General features: G+C 38.5%; 1 protein-coding gene across 2 annotated transcripts in view; it reads right to left on the reverse strand.

The window, feature by feature from the left end:
- Positions 1 to 14491, reverse strand: part of armh3 (armadillo like helical domain containing 3) — a 98509-nt gene that overhangs the window by 45882 nt on the left and 38136 nt on the right. For both annotated transcript variants that reach the window (XM_002940569.5, XM_031906237.1), the window contains exons 20-23: positions 9917 to 10005; positions 5184 to 5266; positions 2370 to 2496; positions 632 to 707 (exon numbers count right to left, since the gene is read on the reverse strand). In XM_002940569.5, coding sequence (XP_002940615.3) covers positions 632 to 707; positions 2370 to 2496; positions 5184 to 5266; positions 9917 to 10005 — 375 coding nt within the window. The remainder of the gene's footprint in view (positions 1 to 631; positions 708 to 2369; positions 2497 to 5183; positions 5267 to 9916; positions 10006 to 14491) is intronic.

The following is a 14491-nucleotide window of genomic DNA, read 5'->3' on the forward strand; positions in this document are numbered from 1 at the left end:
CACCCCATCACCCAATTCTTGAGCTCTCATTTGATGAAAAGGTTATATTATAAATGCAATATGATAAGGCACAATACCTATACAGGAACTGAAGGCTAAAATGTAATACAATAAATGTACCATATACCCTTATCTATAAGCAGGGTTAATATTCCCTTTAGGTTTAAAATATATGGGCACAGGTTACACTGCTTGAATAGTTTTGTGTCTGCCTATATTTCTGGCTCTTAAAAAATATAGTATTCAGCAGACACCAGTGAAACAGTTCCACTCCAGCTGGCAGAAAGACAGCCGTGTTCTCTCTCCAGGCATGGTTATAGGTCACACCAGTAAGGTGAATAACACACACGGATTTAAAAGAAAATCCATCTGTCCCAGTCTAACGCTGCTTTCTGTATTAGGTTTTCTGTATTCTGTCTTAGATTAGGGTTACACCTCCAATTACAGGAACTGTTTCTGTATATGTTTGAACTTGGATTTGGCTTAATTCTAAGTGCTTGGCTGAACCAAATCTGAACGCTTCATGACATGTGAGTTTAAATCACCGGTGTTTGGATTCAGTGCAGTTTTCAGCCATACATATTCATATGCTTGTGAGCCAAAAGGCAATAAATAATATAAATCACCATACCTGATATTGACCAGTGAATGGGTCACTTTGCTAGCAGGCTCCTTCCATTGCCCTGCGTTGGTAGAGAGCCGAAGTACTAAAGTAAAAAAAGATATTTGAAAACAAAGCTGAATATTAGAATGTGCGTATATTACATAAGCAATGTTATTTTACAATCAATCTGAGAATTCATTCAGCCAACACAAAATATTATACTGGATATGGAATCTTTAAATGAAAATAAAATGTAATTTAATATATGGTTTATATACGATAGCTCTATTACTGTAAGAGAATCAAAATATAAATGAGAACTATATTTCAATATGCTATTTTAATTTACTCTATTACATTTACTTAATACATAAAACAGGTTTCCATTAATTCAATCACTATTCCACCCTTTCTCTTTCCTTTAAGCTGCCATAAGGGACACAAGGATTGTTCATCAAGAAGCAAGATTTACTACAAAAGAGATACATGAGGCTGGGGCGGTGTTAAAGCTATATATTACTCCTATTCCATCTTTATAGGTAACTTATAATAGTAAAGACCAAGAGCCTTCCGCATATCCAGAATGGGCTCATTTATCTTGAGGAAAGGGATCCTGCAGATTTCATGAACAAGGGTCTAAGGAGGGGGTGCCATTCCAACCCCTAACAATGAATTATGGAATGCAGGGACAATACTGATAAAAAACAAAAATGTGGCAGTACATTACACTCTTTTAAATATAGAGGGAATGTGCTTAAAAAAGGATTTGTTTAAAGGAGAAGGAAAGGTACAATCACTGGGGAGCCAAAACGTTAGGTACCCCAGTGATAGTAATCACTTACCTTATACCCTGGGGTGGTGCTCCTAGAAAAGCCGAACTTTAACAAGAAAGTCTTTTCACCCTACTAAGTATGTGCCGGCCCTGGGATTTGGAAGAACAAAGACAGACGGAAGAGGATCGCTGTCTTGCAGCTACCCCAGACAGGAGCACCAGTCCGGGGTATTAAGTAAGCAATTACAATCACCAGAGGCAGGTGCCTAACATTTTGGCACCCCCTAGTGATCTTACCTTTCCTTTCAGCAAAAAACCTTATTAGTCCCACCCACGTGCTCCACTTTCTGCTGCCTCCTTTCCCAGGCTGTACAGGAGAGCCAGAGGCACTCAGCACACTGCACTGTAGGATAGGAACCAATCAGAAGCTATGCTGACCTAATAGGGATCTGAAGCCTGTTGTTGCTTGTGTAAATGCAGGGCTGTGATTGGCTAGCCCTCTCCTACTGTGTTTTAGACTGGGACCATTAGGAAACGCCCCTCCCCCTATCTGAAGAAGAACAGGGGCTGCAGCAGCTCCAATACTTTTGTATTTACTTATATTAATTTTTAGCTAAAAGCAAAGACCAGCATACTATTTTATTCATTATTACCCACAAAATTGGAGGTGTTTTAAATGAATACTGTTTTTTCAAAACACATGAGTTAAAAGTGCAGATCCACCAGAATCCTGCACTGAAATCCATTTTTTAAAAGAGCAAACAGATTTTTTAGATTTAATTCTGAAATTTGACATGGGGGTAGCTATTACCTTACTTTCCCAGGTGCCCTCAGCCATGTGACTTGTGTTCTGATACACTTAAGTCATTCTTTACTGCTGCGCTGCAAGTTGGAGTGATATCAACCCCCCTCCCCCCCAACAGCCGATCTGCATGAGAAAAACACGAGAACTATTTAGGAACTCGGGTATCATTCTTACAGATTCATTCTTACCCATGGAATACAAGTTGTCAAAAATCTGATGCATTCTGATGATTTCATAATAGAGCTCATCATAGCTGCTTGGGGTTGGGAGGAATGTATCTCCATACGTAATGAACATGTTAAACAAATTGACTACCTTTGGAAAAGAACAGAATATTAATATCATTACACTTCGGATAATAATATGATACATTTCAATACAAATAAAACATTTACTGTATATAATCACTATTAGGGCTCATTTATCGACATTTACAGCAATCTGCAGCTGCTGACAGAGAAGCACAATCTACCCTTTGATGCTGTTCAAAAGGGGCAGAGAACGACATGGCCAAAAAGTGTTACGGGCACTACTGGGCCTCTAAATGGTGCTCGATCCTCTGTGGAGACAGCACTCCCCCAAGAAGTGACAGCCAAGAAAATCAAGGCACCAGCACTCCAAAGTAGTCGTAACAGGGAACCAAGTCCCTTGTGTCAATGATCAAATATATTGGAGGCCTGCCCCTTCATTAGGCAATCACCAGAAAAAGGGGCATGTCCCCAAATTGTTGTTTGATCATTTATACAATTAACACAAGGGACTTGGTTACCCATTGCAACTGCTGGTTTTTCTTGACTTTTTATGTGAAGAAACATATTAATGACTGGGAGAAGTCCTTTTGTCCTCCTTACTAGGAATATAATAGACACAATATAGTTGGAAAAAATGTAATATTAGGTGCAAAGTATGCAACATTTCTTATTGCCTATGGAACATCTTTAAAACATTGCTTTGCAGGTATACACAACAGTATATTCCCCTTTTAAGCAAGGAGAGGCATCGCAAAGCGAAACCTTTATGGCTGAATAAAAGTGTTAGTGTTGAGGTTGGTAAGAAAAAACGTGCTTTTAAAGCATTAAAGCATTAGCTGAATGCTAACTGGGGGGTGCCTTTCATCAGGTACAAGGAAGCAAATAAAGCATGCAAAAAAGCTATCAGGCAAGCTAAAATAGAAATGGAAAGGGATATTGCAGCTAGGAGTAAAAAGAATCCAAAATGATTTTTTAATTATGTGAATAGTAAAAAAATTAAGCAAGAAGGGGTGGGAACCTTATTATCACGGGGGGTAAGTTGGTTGATGAGAACGGGGAAAAAGCAGAAATTTTGAACTCTTATTTTTCATCTGTCTATACATCTGAGGAGCCAGATAATGAAGGCTTCCCTTTTAAAATGCCCAGTTCTAGTAATTTAGCTACTGACGCATGGGTCACTCGGGAGGAAATTCAAAAGAGACTTGAACATGTAAAGGTAAACAAAGGTCCAGGACCGGATGGGATTCATCCCAGGGTATTAAATGAGCTGAGCGCTGCAATTGCCAAGCCTCTTCACTTAATTTTTCAGGATTCATTGAGGTCTGGCATGGTGCCGAGAGACTGGCGAATTGCTAATGTGGTGCCGTTATTTAAAAAGGGATCCCGTTCTCAGCCTGAAAACTATAGGCCTGTTAGTCTGACATCAGTAGTAGGAAAAATTTTGGAAGGGGTAATAAGGGATAGGGTACTTGAATACATTGCAGTTCACAATACTATTAGTTTGTGCCAGCATGGTTTTATGCGTAACAGATCTTGCCAGACTAATTTAGTCGCCTTTTATGAGGAGGTGAGCAGGAACCTCGATGCTGGAATGGCAGTTGATGTCATCTACTTGGACTTTGCTAAAGCGTTTGATACAGTACCTCACAGAAGGTTAGTGATCAAATTGAGGAATATTGGCCTAGAACATAATATTTGTAATTGGATAGAGAACTGGCTGAAGGATAGATTACAAAGAGTGGGGGTAAATGGAACATTTTTTAATTGGACCAGTGTGGTTAGTGGAATACCACAGGGGTCAGTTGTCTAATTCCAGGAATTGTCATTCTGTGGCTACTAAAGCAAATAAAGTGCTGTCTTGTATAAAAAAGGGCACTGACTCAAGGGATGAGAACATAATTTTGCCCCTTTATAGGTCCCTGGTAAGGTCTCACCTTGAGTATGCAGTGCAGTTTTGGGCTCCAGTCCTTAATGAGCTGGAAAGAGTGCAGAGACTGCAACTAAACTGGTAAAGGGGATGGAAAATATAAGCTATGAGGTTAGACTGTCAAGGTTGGGGTTGTTTTCTATGGAAAAGAGGTGCTTGCGAGGGGACATAATTACTCTGTACAAGTACATTAGAGGGGATTATAGGCAGATGGGGGGGTTCTTTTTCCCATAAAAATTATCAGCGCACCAGAGGTCACCTCTTTAGATTAGAGGAACGGAGCTTCCATTTGAAGCAGCGTAGGTGGTTTTTCAAGGTGAGGGCAGTGAGGTTGGGGAATGCCCTTCCTAGTGATGTTGTAATGGCAGATTATGTTAATGCCTTTAAGAGGGGCCTGGATGAGGTCTTGAACAAGCATAGTATCCAAGGCTATTGTGATACTAATATCTACAGTTAGTATTAGTGGTTGTATATATAGTTTATGTATGTGAGTGTATAGATTGGTAAGTATTGGTTGTGTGTGTTGGGTTTACTTGGAAGGGTTGAACTTGATGGACTCTGGTCTTTTTTCAACCCTATGTAACTATAGAAACCAATTAGCAAATAACATTTACTGGCTATCTGTTTAAAATCTTATTGGCTGCTATGGGTAACTGCACCTGGACAAACTTTGTGCCTTAAATTTCACATGAAGGAAAAGTATCCAAATGGTGGTGGGTTTTTTTTTTAACATATTTCACCTATATTGTGCAACGGCTGGCCGCTAGTGGTAGAATCAGTCAGTGGGGGTTGCATCTGTGTTGTAGGAGCATTAGGATATTTACCATGAGAGCCAGAGTAAATATGTTGTATTTTGATAGTAGCGCAGTCTCATATGACATCAAAAACTTCAGTAAATTTATTAAGGCTGGGGAGAAAGAACAAAACCATTAATAATCTGCATATAAAGGAGATTCTATTCTAAGACAGCCTGCAGCATTTCTGCTCTCTGCACAGAGAATCAAAACAGGAAAACCTTTCCTACATGCATCCAACAAACACAGTCTGCATAGAGATGCCATATTCCTCTCCTCAGCCTTCCCCATAAACAACTAGACCACATAATCCCTAGTGACCATATATTTAAAGGAGTTATTCACCTTTAAATTAACTTTTAGTATGGTTCAGAGCCGTGGTCGCCAACCAGTGGCTCAGCAGCAACATGTTGCTCCCCAACCCCTTGGATGTTGCTGGGTTGGGGTTCCCTGATGTAGACAGTGCTATTCTTGCCTGATGGGGTCAGTTACCCCCATTTGAAAGCTGGAAAGAGTCAGAAGTCAAAACTATTCAAAAACTACAACAAATAAAAAATTAGGACTAACTGAAAAGTTGCTGAGAATAGGCAAATATATAACATACTAAAAAGTTACCTTAACTGTGAACCACCCCTTTAATAATTTATATCTGTCAGCAGACTTGTTTTTAGCCTAGGCAAGCAATACGGCAGCTGTGGGGATGGCAAGCTATGCATGCCCTTGTACTGTAATAGTCTATATGGTCATTATATGCCTGTGTACAATTAAGGTAACAATCTGCATGATAAGTGCTTTTCCTTTTAACTAATAGATGGGTGTATATAAACACAAACTTGGATCATAGGGTTTTTGGTTAATCGGTGCACTAACAAAACAAGAGGAAAGGTATAGAACATTCTGCAGAAGATGCAGCCTGAACAGATGGTAGCGAGCAGCTCAATAATTTTATTGAAGCCATCTCTCCTGTATAATAACGGATACCTGAATGTAAATGGCATTGCGCATTAATGGCTTGGGGGTGCTGCTGCTGCAGCATCAGCAGTATGGGCGAAGCAAAGCAATTAACAGGACAGGCACCCGAAGGAATATGATTTATGACAATAAGTATTCGCCAGTACAGTGTCATTCCCGGAGTTTCTGCTCTCATTATAGTGTGGCTGGGTGTCAAGCAGCACAGAGTAATCCGACAAAAGTGATGCTGATCGAACGGTAAGAAAAAAAAACAAAAAAAAAACAAACTATCTTTGGTCTAGACCAAATGATGGTTTCTTGGAACTGAGAGCCGGACCTGGATCCCTGTGCATTAAATGTGGTGTGGCCTTATTCATTTCTCCACATATAACAGGGGCTCTTTTTCTCAGCCATCTTGTTCTTTGGGTAAAACTGCATCCTTTGTATTGATATGGGTCAACTTTCAGCCCTTTACACCTCGCTGTACTAAAAATCCCAGTATCCCACTGACAGTCATAAGCAAATCAGGTCGCTGATAAAATGGAACAGCACAATATGAGTGACTGTAGTTGTACTATGCCTGACAAAACGGATCTATCTGGAGGAGGGCAGGTGGGCTATGTAAGCAGCAACACTGAGTGATCCTCTATTTATTACTGTCTGACAACATTGGGAATATTTAAGCGCCACTATTTCCTACCAAACGTTGCTCTTTGCTTGTTTTTATGTACTTGGGCAAATAAAATACAATTTTTTCACGATTTGCATCTTCAGTGTGCTACTGGATTTTTTTGCTGTTGGATATTGACCCCCATGCAAGGTGAGGTTCTTCCAGTATTTGCACCTGATACCCGTTTGGGTAAGTTAACAGAGGGTTGAGCTCCCCAATACTGCTATTACTATTTCCTACCAAGGCAGGTAGTACTGAACAGGTAAGATATGCACCCTAAGAACTGCTTATCAGATCTAAAGCCACTTGTTGGGGTTTTGTTACTATAAATAACAGAAAGCCCCCTTATCTGGAAAACCCAAGATCCCATATCTGTAGTGACCATGACCATGAAGTGTATGTTTTAAATTTAACTTAAAAAATAAATAAATAAAACTAACAGAATCTACAGGTAACCTCTCTTATTAAATTATTTCCTTTTTCTCTGCAATAATATAAAAGTACGTAATCCTAACTAAGATATAATTAATCCTTACCGTAGGTAAAGCAATGCTATTGGATTTTTTTTTAAAGAGGTTGTTCACCTTTGGATTAACTCTTAGTATGATGTCGAGAGTAATATTCTGAGACAATTTGCAATTGGTCTTCGTTATTTAACTTTTTCTTCAGCAGCTCTCTAGTTTATAGTTTCCACAGCTATCAGGTTGCTAGGGTACAAATTACCTTAGCAACCAGGGAGTGGTTAAAATGAGAGACTGGTATATGAATAGGGGATGACATAAATAGAAAAATAAGTTATACAATGTTACAATAACAATAAAACTGTAGCCTTACATAGCAATAGTTTTTTGGCTGCCGGGAGTCAGTGACCCCCATTTGAAAGCTGCAAAGAGTTAGAAAAAGAAGGCAAAGAATTCAAAAACTATAAAAAAATAAATAATGAAGATCAGTTGAAAAGTTACTTAGAACTGGCCATTCTATAACATACTAAAAGTTAACTTATAGGTGAACTGCCCCTTTAATGCCTAAATTATTTTTTAGTAGACTTAAGGTGGCCCAACACGGGCCGATTGTAGCTGCCGATATCATTGCCTTGGACCGATTCGACAGCTTATCGGCCCGTGTAGGGGCAGGAACGAGGGGCCTCGCCGACCGATATCTGGCCTGAAATTGGCCAGATATCGATCGGGCGGGTTAAAAGATTTAGTTGGATCGGGGACCACAACGGCTCGTTGATGTGGTCCCCGAACTGAATGCCCCATTGCCGAGATTATAATTAGATTAGAATTAGCCTACATGTTCCCCGATATCGCCAAGCCGTAGGTGGGGAAAAGATCCGCTCGCTTGGCGACCTCGCACATGTATGGGCACCTTCACATGTATGGGCACGTTTAGGTTATGGAGATCCAAATTACGAAAAGACCCATTATCTGAAAAACCCCAGGACCAGAGCATTCTGGATAATCCTGAATCCTCTGTGAAAGATTTGGGTGAATACCAAACCAAATATGCAAAATAAGATAATGAAGGGTTAAAGAGAACTGGGCACGCGGCTCATGGTAAAAAGTTTTTACCTCCATGCTTATGTGATGAAAAGTCAAGTGATTTTAAGGATTCAGATTCGGTTCAGCCAAGCACCTGGATTAGGCAGAGTCCAAACCCGGTTGAAAAAGGCAGAATCCCCGAACTGAATCCCTAGTTCAGACACTAATAAGTGAATGTATATTTATATCTTTCTTAAAGAATGTTACCATTGTTTGTGTGTAATTTAACATAAAACCAAGCTGCCTGCTGTTAATGTGGACTCATAAATGAGCGATAGACAAACCAAAAATCGAAGTGTCCTTGGCTAATGCAGCACGTTGGCATTAGTTAATGAACTTGAGCCATATGTTACTCAGTGCTGCTGGAATACAATGAGACTGCTCAATAATGATATATGGAAATAGGCAGCCTGTGCTATACACCATAAATCTCTTCTACCTCTCGTACAATGTACAAACTGGACATTTCATTTTCCAATTTTAAAAAGTACATCCTTATTTAAGGAGTTATACATAGTTTGTTAAAAATAATATATTTTGTATTTCTAAAGATCACTTTTTACTACTTTTTTCAACTGCAGCATGAGGTTAAGTTGTGCATAGCACCACCTTAAATAAAGTTTGCATTTTGGCTTCTGTAGTACAGGTAACGCACCCCTTATCCGGAAACCCATTATCCAGAAAGTTCCGAAGTTACCATAGACTCCATTTTAATCAAATAATTCACATTTTTAAAAATGATTTCCTTTTTCTCTGTAATAATAAAACAGTACCTGTACTTGATAAGATATAATTAATCCTTATTGGAGGCAAAACAATCCCACTGGGTTTATTTAATGTTTAAACTATTTTTAGTAGACTTAAGGCAAGAGATCTAAATTATGGAAATAGCCCCAGGTCCCGAGCATTCTGGATAATGGGTCCCATACCTGTACAGGTATGGGATCCATTATCCAGAAAGCTCCAAATGACAGGAAGGCCATCTCTCAAAGACTCCATTTTAATAAAATACTAAAATTTTAAAACATATTTTCTTTTTCTCTGTACTAATAAAACAGTACATTGTATTTGACCCCAATTAAGATATAATTAATCCTAATTGGAGGCAAAACATTTCTATTGGGTTTATTTGAAGTTTAAACGATGTTAGTAGACTCTAGGTATGGAGATCCAAATTATGGAAAGACCTATTTCCCCTGTAGCCTGCCAGTTGGACAGCACTGCCCTAAGGAATTCATTAAATGGTGCAGACATATATAGAGATGGTAGAACCCATAAAATATATTTAAAACCTGCAACTGAGCAGTCTCTACTAGAGAAGCACAATGTCCATGTTTACAGTATGCTCTACATTCTTACAGATCAACAGATTTGCTCGGCACTGCAAGTAAATGACTTTCTTAGCAAAGAATTGTCTCCCATAGCTACAGAACCATAGAATGGACTACAGTTTAGGGTGAAAACACACAGAGCTACTAGTAGCAGCTACTTGTCACGGCTACTAAAACAAACTTGCTGATCATTTACTGATAATTGTCTCTACACGTGTTTTAGCAGAGGCAGGGTATTTAAAAAAAAAAAAAAAAAACCCCACTAACCTGACCAAAGCTCTCTCCATGTGTAATGGAGCCTTACTCGACATTTCTTCTGGTAACACAAAACCTTGTGTATTATCTGAATACAGCGCCTACAGGAAAAAAGAAAAATGTTTTGGCAAGGATGAAATTTTGAGCAAAAGAACATAACAAATCAAGTAATCTTCTTTAGACATGTATATGGAAAAAATGACAACTTTTATATCCCTAGAAACTTTTCTAATGACAAAGGGACACACTATTGAAACACTATATGGCACAGTACAACTAAATGCAATTGGACACCTGAGAGACCACGATGTTTTAGTTGCAATATTTACTATTATAGCTACAAGCAAAGTCTTGCTATTTGCATATTTCAGTTCATTTATTTCATTTTACACATGGTACAGTCAGAATAAGAAAAACTGAATGTACTGAGAAAGAGGTACAGATTCAAGTAAGGCCAATATGCCTCTATGGTACATGGAAAGTAAGGTGAGAACAGCCAACGATAATGGTGTCAGCAGGTTAGCAACAGCTACTGTGTTTAGAGTTTCCTGTTGCTGGTGCCTTTGAATATTGCATTATCTGGTACACGGGGAGATTAATCGTCCTGTGACAAATCTTCACTGTCGCGGGTAAGTAATCTCCCCGCAATGCCATCCCACCGGCTAGAATGTAAATCGCCGGTGGGATGGCATAAGCATTGCTGCGGTGTCCCACAGTCGCCAAAGTTGTCTTGAAAGGAAACTTCGGGCGACCGCAGGACATCGCAGCAACACGTATGTCATCCAAACGCCGATTTACATTCTAGCTGGTGGGATGGCATTGTCGCCTACGACAGCAACGATTTGTCACAGGGCGACTAATCTTCCTGTTTACCACTGCCCTAAGGCTACAGTGAGATTACTGCAGATTAATATATATGGGATTTGGCAGTGTTTCTCAAATTGCAATCGCAAATCTTCTCTTCTCCTAATCCTGGATGCAACTGGTGGGGTTGAACTGTTTCAACTCCTTCAGACAATGATAGTGATAAGCAAATATTTTTTTGCCAAGCATGGATTTGCAGTGAAATGCCACACTTCACAATTGCAGAGACAAAAAAGTAACACTGTGTCACCGTAAAAAAGGTTTCGCCAAAACAAAACATGACAGATTCGCTCATCACTTGTCAAGGACAACTGTATGGGATTACAGAATGTGACCAAATACCTTTAAATTTTTACTGTTGGCAACATCTTGACCTGATCTAATCAAGCTTCTGTCTCACCCAAGCGTGTAATGAGCATAAGACCCAAGATGAAGGAAGTGCATTTCGGGAAGACCCATGATTAAGCTGGCCATACACGCAACAATTTTTCTTTACTTAACGACTAATTTCAGTGCAATCCAACAAAACTGTCGGAATGATCAGAAGGTTAGTGAACACCAAACAATCTTATATTCAGCGATCTTTCCTCCGACATTGGTCAGAAAATAATCAGGCTTGTTAAACATTGTCATTTGTCATTTACAATGAAATCTGTCCATTGTCCAGTTGTTTGCAGGACCAAGTAGGCAGTTTTCCTATATTCCTTTATATTAGTTTTTTGTTAATGGACTTTTAAACGATCATTTCATGATAAACAAGGTCGTACAATAACAAAAAGATCTTTTAAAATGTGTATGTCCAGTTTAAAAAGGTCAGTGCTGTGACTTTTACAAAGGGAAAGGAAATGTGGTACAAAAAATAAAAACCCCACACAATGGATTCCTTATCGCTTGCATTTATGGTATTTCTGACAGAAAATGCATACACAGATATTTTCTGATATACTATGTAGAAGGACTGTCAAAGCTTTGTGTTCTTGTCTGATAATATGTATAAGATAAAGTGCACCAATTAGGCTCATATCTGAAATATGTGAAGTCTCCATATTGTCTCAGAAAGAGGTAAATTATTTAAAAAACTTTAGAGGAAAAACATAGCAAGCCATGTCTGTAAAAAAGTAAATATCGGAAGGCACAAGAAAGGTCTACTGTTGGCTTCAATTATTTCCTGCTTGTTCTACAGGTATGGGACACCTTATCCGGAAACCCATTATCTAGAAAGCTCCGAATTACGGAAAGCCCCATAGAGTCCATTTTAATCAAATAATTCAGAATTTTAAAACCGATTTCATTTTTCTCTGTAGTAATTAAACAGAACCTTGTAATTGATCCCAACTAAGCTATAAATAATCTGTATTGGATGCAAAACAATCCTATTGGGTTTCATTAATGTTTTATTGATTTTTTAGTAGACTAAAAGGTATGGAGATCCAAATTACGGAAAGACCCCTAATCCGGAATACCCTTGGTCCCGAGCATTCTGGATAACGGGTCCTATACCTGTACTAAACTTATGCTCTTTAATATATAAATGAACATTAAAGATAAGTTATATTTAAGGTGTTTCTGCTAAGTGTTATTTTACATAACATAGCTTATAGTGCTATTTATCTGTATTTATAAGTGAGTTGAATAATATGAATAAGAATATGAAGAATGCCTAAGCTGTGGTTACAATGGTAGCTCCCACTCAAACAATTAAATGCGGCTGATCGAACTCAATATGACTGAGTTAATATGATTTTATACCATTTCTATTCTATTTCTATTCACTCCACAAAGAGGAAGCGTATACTTGCATTAGAACTCATTCACAATGGTGCAAAATGGAGCAAGCTTTTTCTAAATGGGTTATATGCACTAGTGCCAATAATTCTGAGATACAGTTTCTGACTATGACAGTGCTGGTGTGGTTGCACAAAGAAAATGCAGCCTCTATCCTATCATTAAGGCTGCTCCTGGAAACAGAATTAATATACGCACATTTTTCTCAAAGAAAGCTTTACTTGGAAGAGCTGGGTGCTTAAACAGACATCAGGTCCACAAATATAATTTACAATGGCATTATACTATTTGAAGCACTGGTTTAAGGTCCAATATTTATACAGGACCCCTCTTAGCCAACACAAAGGTGACAAATATACAAAAACACTGCTGTATCATCCACAGTTCCAAGAATATCTTGTGCATAAACTACAAGATCACTCAAAATCTCACCTAACTGACCATCAAGCCAAGCTTCTGAGAGTATCTTGGAGACCTAACAGATACCGTGTCCATGTCTTACCCTCCCCTGGACTTCACCCAATGCTCAAGACCCAATGCCTTGGGACTTAACATATTTTCTGTTCAGATAGCTGAATCTCAATTTGGTAGCCCTCAACCATTTCTTCTACAGATTAATACAGTTTTTGTGTGCAGTTGTAAAAGAACAAAGTCAGTCAAAGACAAGACATGCAACTAAGAAGGATCTTAAAATCAGCACATAATAGTTGATGAGAAAAGACAGACAGCAAGGTTCACTTCCGAGTACTGGTAACAAGAATTAATTACTTCAGCCTGCTTTCTTGCATCAGAAAAGGTCAACTGAATATATAAGATCAAAACAACGGGGAATGGAAAGGTCTAAATTGTTCATCTTGATGGATACTTTTATTTATTTACTTGTTTTCAGACTAATTACTATAGATGTTTCTTCCTCCAATTAAGCCTTTTTTTGTCTTGTCTTTTACAAGACAATTAGCAGTCTCTTAAAACAAATGTATCTTCAACATCAGCCTGCAAGGGAACATTTTCAAGGGATTATAAAGAATGTTTACTCCAGTACAAAAATAACCTCAGGGAAAGAACAAACAACCCAAAACTCTCCAAAGGTTATCTTGCTGTGACACACATGGGTTTCAGTGGAAGACTTTTATAGCAGCAACCAAAGTTATGCATGACCCATCACTGGGAACAAGCTTTCTTTCTGGAGGAGAACAATGTAATAATTATGTTACCTTGTTAGAGCTTGGCATAATTATGATTTATTAAGAGTGTGCTATCAAAATTTTATAGATTCGAACAGAAGGTAAAAACTGGAACAAATGCTTTTCAAGTCCGACATTACATAAAAGGCAATTATATAGGGGAATATATGAATAGTGATATTTACATCAGAATAAGCACTGAGATATAAAGAGGTTTGTACAACTTTTGATCCTAGGGCTGCACCTAGTCATTGCGCTGGCAGTTCTATATAATATTGCCCCATTGGAACCACCATGTGGAACTGTGTACACCTTATAATTATTATGAAAGCAATGGAATATGTTTAAAGCAGCAAAGCATACTGCAGAAATGTATAGCAAGAGAGAATACAATCTATAGATATAAAGCCTTCAAGGCACGGGTCCCCAAACTATTATACTCAAGAGCCACTTTAATCACTGCCACAGCACTGAGCCTTGTGGGCCCCTGACTGGCAGGTTACAGTAAATCCTGTAAATGAATCATGGGGGCAGATGGAGAGTCAGCCCAGCAGACACAGTTGGGGAAAAAATAGTAACTGGATTTCTGCATAATTATTCTTAAAAATGTGTTCTGATCTTCAGCTGTCACAATAATAAGCAAACACAATATGCTCTAACAATGCACAAACAATTGTACTTTTTTTCTGCCGCACTTAACAGATTTAGTATTTAGCACACAATAGAACGTCCTTTGGTAGCAATAACTCCAACC

The sequence above is a fragment of the Xenopus tropicalis genome, chromosome 7 (genome assembly GCF_000004195.4).
Source record: "Xenopus tropicalis strain Nigerian chromosome 7, UCB_Xtro_10.0, whole genome shotgun sequence".
In the NCBI taxonomy this organism is placed as follows: Eukaryota; Metazoa; Chordata; class Amphibia; order Anura; family Pipidae; genus Xenopus; species Xenopus tropicalis.